The sequence below is a fragment of the Aptenodytes patagonicus genome, chromosome 19 (genome assembly GCF_965638725.1).
Source record: "Aptenodytes patagonicus chromosome 19, bAptPat1.pri.cur, whole genome shotgun sequence".
Lineage (NCBI taxonomy): Eukaryota > Metazoa > Chordata > Aves > Sphenisciformes > Spheniscidae > Aptenodytes > Aptenodytes patagonicus.
This window is the reverse complement of record NC_134967.1, coordinates 2,790,785-2,796,951: the sequence shown is the minus strand read 5'-3', so window position 1 is coordinate 2,796,951 and position 6,167 is coordinate 2,790,785. Positions and strand designations below refer to the sequence as shown.

Here is a 6,167-nt window from a genome sequence, read left to right as displayed (position 1 = left end):
TATCAACGTGGCCCATTTTTCCCCCTAGATGTGCCGTGGGTTTCCATGTGCGTGCTGGCCTGGGCTTATTTTGGGGCAAGGCACGACCTTGTACGCCCGTGTAAGTTGAACACTGCGCTGTGAGCCTGCCCGTCCGTGCCGCGGGCCATCTTCTGCGGGTTTATCTGGTGGTTGCGGGCTGGGCTATGTGATGTTTGTCCTCTCGAGCCCACCCTTGCCAAAGCCCCGATACCCAACGGATGGAGCTGGAAGGAGCGCAGGTGTCTGTAGGTGCACCTGGGGCTTGCAGAAGCCACTTCCCCTCCCTTGCTCCTAAGGAAATCGCACCTGCACCCCTGGGAGATCCCACCGGCGGACGGGACCACCGCAGAGAGCGGCACCAGCCGGTGATGGCCACCCCCAGCCGGCGGGGGAGGCCGGGGAGACGGTGAGGGGCTGATGGAAGGAGGCGGCGGCAGCCGGAGCCCGCCCGGCAGCCCCCCGCCGGGGCGGGGGGGGGGGGGGGGGGGGGCAGCAGCTCGGCTCTCGCCGGGGCCGGGGCAGCCCAGCCCGGGGGGCTGCAGCCCGGCCCCCGGGGCCGCCCCCGCCGGCGGGGCGGAGCGGAGCGGGGCGGAGCGGGGCGGCGCGGCCATCCGGGCACCATGGCGGCGGCGGCGGCGGCGGAGGAGCTGGCGGGGCGGCGGGGCCGGGGGCCGGAGCCGGGACCGGGACCGGGACCGGGGAGCCCGGCGGGGCGGGCGGGGGGCGAGGGCTCGCCCGGGGGCGGCCGCCGCGTCTTCAGCCCCGCCGGGGAGTTCCGCGAGTTCTCCCGGCGGCAGCTCCGCGACATGGAGCGGCTCTTCCGACAGTGAGTGCCGACAGGGGCGGGGGGGGGACGGGGACGGGGACCCCCCGGGTGACATCACCGGGGCCCGGCCGGGGGACCCCCGGCATCCCGCCTGTTGGCGGGGGGGGGCCGCTGCCGGCTCCTGGCAGGAGAGATGCCCCTGCGCCTCCCGCCCCATTCCTTGCGGGAGGGACCCCCCCATTCCTTGCGGGAGGGACCCCCCGGACCCCCAGCTGCTTGCAGGAGGAACACTGTGGCTCCTTGCAGGAGGCTCCCCCCCCCCCCCGCCCCAGCTCTTTGCAGGAGGGATGGCTGGGACACCCCCCACTCCTTGCGGGAGGGATCCCAGGGACTTTCCCCCCTCTCCAGCCCCTTGCGGGAGGGATGCCAAGGACACCTTTCCCCCAGCTCCTTGCAGGAGAGACCCCTGCGCACCCCCAAATCCTTGCGGAAGGGACCCCCTGTCCCCCATCTCCTGGGAGGAGGGACCCTGGCACTTTGGGCTGAGGCTGGGGAAGGGGGGCTGGAGGATACTGCAAGGGACCTCTGCCACAGTGCCGAGGGGCCCCCACTTCTCTGCCAGCAGTGCAGCCCCCAGAGCTGCGGCGGCAAGGCCAGCGTGGACAGGCGGCGTGTCCCCAGCATCCCTGGCCGTGCTGCATGCCACCACGCACCGTGGAGCGTGACTCCGCGAGTTCAGCCCCCAGCCCCGGGGCGGGGGGAAGCTTGCAGCCCTGGAAATTTCCAGGGGGAGGCAGAAATCGGGGTGGCTCCGACCACGGTCACGCCAGGATGCGTGTGAGTAGCCGGGGGCGAGTGGGACGGCCCGGAGCATCCTCGCAGAGGCCGTAGCATGTTGGGCGCTTTGTGCAGGCAGCGTGGAGGCAGCGCAGCTCCGGGGAGCGTGGAGACGGCACAGGCGAAGGCACGGCCATGGTGTGCTGCTGCCCCTCGCCCCGGCCAGCACTGGGGGGGGCCGGGAATCTGCGTAAGCGTGCTGTGTGGTCTTGCTTGGGTATGGCCAAGTGCTGGAGAAAGCGAAGGGGATGGAGGCAGCGAGCCCCGAAGCACAAGGCTGGGGGGCTGTTTGGGGTGCAGGCATGCCGTCCCATCATCCCTGGCAGTGCGAGGACCCCCCCCGTTCCCCACTTTTTCCCAGAGGGCTGTCGCCCCATCACGTGGACGTGGCAGCGAGATGTGTAGGTTGCTGCTAGCAGTCCCTTGGACTGCAGCAGAAGGGAGCCCGTGGGGAGGGGGGACCATGCTTGGGGTCCCCGGGGGAAGAACCACAGCCGGAGCGGCCTCTCCTGGCGCCGGCGGGCAGCCGTGGGCAAGGGTGCTCCGGCCGCGGTGCAGCTGGCGGTGCGGGGGAAAGCGGCGCGTGGTGGGAGCTTGGCTGGCGCTGCACAGACGAGGGAGCCGGGTGTGCGAAGCAGACGTGTTTGCTCTGACACCTGCAGCGTCTCGCTGCAGCGAAAGGAGCAGCGCCGGGGCTGCACGCCCTCCAGCGAGGCAGCGGGGTGGCCCCCGGGGGGCTTGGGAGCCGGGGGCTCTCCCAAGGAAAGGATGCTGTGCCAAGCCCTGCCACGCTGCCCTTGCGACCGCTGCTGTCCTCGTGATGTGACGATCCAGCTGTATAGGGTAAAGCAACGCGTGGAAGGGTTTTTGCTCTCTACAGGGGAGATGTTGCCCTTTGGGAGCTTCCCCAGGAGAAGCAGAGGGATGCCTGCATCCCTGAAAATCAGAGAGGAGGGGAGTAAGAGCGAGGAAGCGCCCTGCAGTTGGGGGATGGCTTGCATGGGTTGAGGCGGCAGGGCCACGCTGGCAAACGTGCCCCTTGCAGAGAAACTCTCAGTGTGAGGGGTCTCGGAGGCAGAAAGCACTGTGAGGTCTGCTCCCCCAGCCTGGCTCCCAGGGTGACAGCGGCGGTGGCGGCAGGCAGCGGTGAGCAGGGCTGGTGCGAGGCCAGCCCTGTTTCAGGGCCCCCGGCAGCGTGGGAGAGCAGGAAGGCGCTGCTTGCGACACGGACAGAGCAGACCACAGCAGAGAAGGTACAAATGAGTCATGGACCTGCAGCGCGGCGAGCGTGGCGCTCTGCGTGGCTGCTGCAGTGCCTGCAGGCACAGAAAAGACAAGCCACAAAAAAAAAAAAAAAGCCCAGTCTCGGTGGTTGCAGCTGGGTAGCTGCTCGCCTACTTCTGCTTCGCCCCGGGACGTGCCGCAGGGCCTTCCTCTTGCACCCGCAGTCGTGCCCAGGAAGGGCGGTGGGACGAGGCGACAGCAGCGAGCCTTGTAGGGGCACCACGGGGAGAGCAGCTGCCCGTGCCATGGAGCCATATGAAGCGTGGATCCGTGCTGGCTCCCCAGCGAAAGCCCGCTGTGCCGTGCCGAAAGGCTCCGGGGCAGAGGGCGGTGTGCCACCGGCACAGCCCACGGGGCAGCAGGCAGGGCGAGCTGCTGGCTCTGCGCAGGTGGGGCAGTTGGCGGGAGGCCGGGTGGGATGGTGGCGTGGCCGCAGGCAGGGATCCAAGGAGGGGTGTCCCTGCCAGGGCCGGTAAACGGAGATGCGCCCGGATCTCTCAGCCAAGCCCAGGCGTCTGGCCAAGGGCTGGAGCATGGGCGCCGAGGGGCTCTGGGGAGGCAGGAGCGGTCAGCTAGAGGTGTCGTAGGGAGGAGGAGGTGGCTGCACCAGGTGGGCTCGTGGTCGCCACAGTCAAAGGGGCAGGGGCTGCCGGGAGCACCTGCGCGGTGCCAAACCCCTGGGAGCCGGGCAAGCTGCTGACTCCGCCAAGGGGAAGGTGGGTCGTGACCAAGGGGTGATGGGGGGAGCGGCGCCTGGTGGGCTTAGCACCGTGGCCTGTTATCCCTTGTAGCAGCCAAGGGGAGCGTGTGCTCAGGCTCCTGGCCCAGGGAGCCACCAGCAGGTTTGGCAGCATCCCGGGGGGGTCCTCCTGCCAAGTGCCATGCGGAAGCAGAAACGATCCTGGATGATGCTCCAGGGGGCTGTTAGCGGTTCACCGGCAGCTTCCCGTGGCCTGGCAAGCCGCCCGAGACCGTCGGTGCCCAGGTCCTTGCTGTTCCTTCCTGGCTCCCCTGCCTGCGCCTGCCGCCTCGCTCCCCGGCCAGCGTGGGCACCGGGTGTTGGGCGCACGCAGAGATGCCGGTGCTGGGGTGGCCAGTGCGGGGGGCTGCGTGCGTTCTGAGCCCCACGGTGATTTGACAGGACCGTGCCTTCATCCCGCAGGTACGATGCGGGGAAAGATGGCTTCATTGACCTGATGGAGCTAAAGCTGATGATGGAGAAGCTGGGGGCACCACAGACGCACCTGGGCCTGAAGAACATGATCAAGGAAGTGGACGAAGACCTGGACAGCAAGCTTAGCTTTCGGGAGGTGAGGGGCTGGGGGGCCTCCACACCGGCAGGGAGGTGTCCCCGGCTGCTGCTCGGCTCAGTGCTGGGCTTAGGGTGGTGGTGAGGAGGTGAGGAGGGAGTTGTGGTGGCTTTGCGGTCTCGGGGGAGCTGACGCCAACGTCTCCCCTCGCAGTTCCTGCTGATTTTCCGCAAGGCGGCAGCGGGCGAGCTGCAGGAGGACAGCGGGCTGCACGCCCTGGCCCGGCTCTCCGAGATCGACGTCTCCACAGAGGGGGTGAAAGGCGCCAAGAGCTTCTTCGAGGCCAAGGTGAGGCAAGTGCTGGGGCACGAGAGGTCCCGACGCAGGATGGTGATGCACGAGGGTGCTTTGGTGCCGGCTCGCTGGGGATGATGGGTGGGCAGGAGGTGGAGATGTTGGGGTGGGCAGCAGAGCTTGGTGGGGGTCTCGGGGGACCTAGCCAGACGTGCCGCTGTCTGCAGGTGCAAGCCATCCATGATGCCAGCCGCTTCGAGGAGGAGATCAAGGCGGAGCAGGAGGAGAAGAAGAAGCAGGCGGAGGAGCTGAAGCAGAGGAAGGCGGCGTTCAAGGAGTTGCAGTCCACCTTCAAGCAGTGACGGGGCACCGGCGCGGGGCCGGGCAGGACTGGTCTGCGATGCCCGAGCCGTGCGCTGCCTGTGACTCCCCAAAGGCCGGGCTGCCAGTGGGCTCCTGGCCCGGGCTCGGCACAGCGCCCGCCTTGCTGGCAGAGCCCGGTTGGCCCTGGCTCCCCCCCCACCTTGCTGTGGTGTCTGTAGGTGTTGTTCATGCCCCGCTGCGTCCCCAGCATGTCCCCCTGGCCGAGCTGCTCCTTCCCCGAGGGGCAGCGCCACGGGCAGCAGCAGCGCCCTGTCCCCTGCCCACAGCCGTGCCAGGGGTTGCTGCTGCCGAGTCCCAGGGGAGCCGTGCCCGGGACGCCTGTCCTCCGGGGAGCGCCTGTCCCCGGGCTGTCGTGTGTTGTGCATGCGCTGTGAGGTTTGCAGGACGGGGACTTGCCCGGGCGGCTGCGGCAGGTGTCGTGGTGGCCACGCCAGCTCGGTGCCCGTCGGCATTGCCGCATGTGGCTGCCTCACCGCTGCACGCCGTGATGCCCGTGTCGAAAGCCGGGCGTGCTGCGGGTGAGCGTGGCGAGGGCCAAGTGCCGGCAGAGGGGCTCTATGTGTGTGTGTGTGTGTGTGTGTGCGCGCGTATGCCCAGGGTCCGTGTGCGCAGTGCTCGGGGGTGGGAGCCCCCCCCCCACTGGTGTGCAGCCCCCAAGGGGCCAAGCGGCGCTGCACCCGCCTGCCTGTGTCTCTCTCTATTTTGGTATAAGACGCACGGAAAGGCAGCTGCTGGCTCGCGAAGCTGTACTATGTTTTTTCGTGTTGTATTCAGCCCAGGAGGGCGAGTGTTGTAGCCACGAGCGGTTCCCGTCGGTCGCTTGAGGCTCCCGTGTTTGTGGGTGCTGTGAAGAGGCGCGTCTGTCCCGCAGTGTTCCCCGTGCCGCGGTAAGCGGGGGCGTGTGTTTTGTTTTTTTATTTTAATCCCAAATAAATATTATATTTCGTAAGCGCGCTGGGTGCCTGTGCAGGGGGCCGGGGTGCAGCCGTGGTTCGGTCGTGTCTGCGGCGGGGGCTCGGGTGGGGGGAAAGGAGCCCACCGGGGAGCCAGGTCTGTGGCCGTGGGCACCCGGTCACCGTTGCTGGAGCCGGACCCTGGGGCAGGCGGTGGCGAACAGGGGCGAGCCGTGGCGGTGCCAGGACATCAGCGTGGGAAGCGGCGGGGGCCTGATCCAGGTGCGTGGTTGCGGTGTTATCGAAGCTCTTCAGCATCCCTGCTGGCACCTGCCCGTGCGCCCAGGGGCTGGCCCCCTCTGCCCCGCTCTGCGGCACCGTTGGGCACCCGTGGCGTTTTGGACGCCTTGGCCGCGTGGAGTGTGAGATAAGGGGACC

The 6,167-nt window shown here is 68.6% G+C and overlaps 1 protein-coding gene across 2 annotated transcripts; it reads left to right on the top strand.

Annotated features, from left to right (window-relative positions):
* The first annotated feature begins 641 nt into the window (after positions 1-641).
* EFHD2 (EF-hand domain family member D2) lies at positions 642-5,785 on the top strand. Of its 2 annotated transcripts, none has more exons than XM_076355944.1 (4): positions 642-847; positions 4,071-4,218; positions 4,372-4,506; positions 4,680-5,785. In XM_076355944.1, the coding sequence occupies exons 1-4, from the start codon at positions 642-644 to the stop codon at positions 4,812-4,814; spliced, it is 624 nt and encodes a 207-aa protein (XP_076212059.1). In that variant the 3' UTR covers positions 4,815-5,785. The 2 variants fall into 2 exon arrangements, with proteins under 2 accessions (XP_076212059.1, XP_076212060.1); XM_076355945.1 differs by lacking the exon at positions 642-847 and adding an exon at positions 1,770-1,814.
* The last annotated feature ends 382 nt before the right edge of the window (positions 5,786-6,167 follow it).

Coding starts and splice junctions, on each gene's coding strand:
- EFHD2 (XM_076355944.1), top strand. CDS start 642: ATGGCGGCGGCGGCGGCGGCGGAGGAGCTGGCGGGGCGGCGGGGCCGG. Junction 4,219..4,371: donor GCAAGCTTAGCTTTCGGGAG/GTGAGGGGCTGG, acceptor CTCCCCTCGCAG/TTCCTGCTGATTTTCCGCAA. Junction 4,507..4,679: donor AGAGCTTCTTCGAGGCCAAG/GTGAGGCAAGTG, acceptor CGCTGTCTGCAG/GTGCAAGCCATCCATGATGC.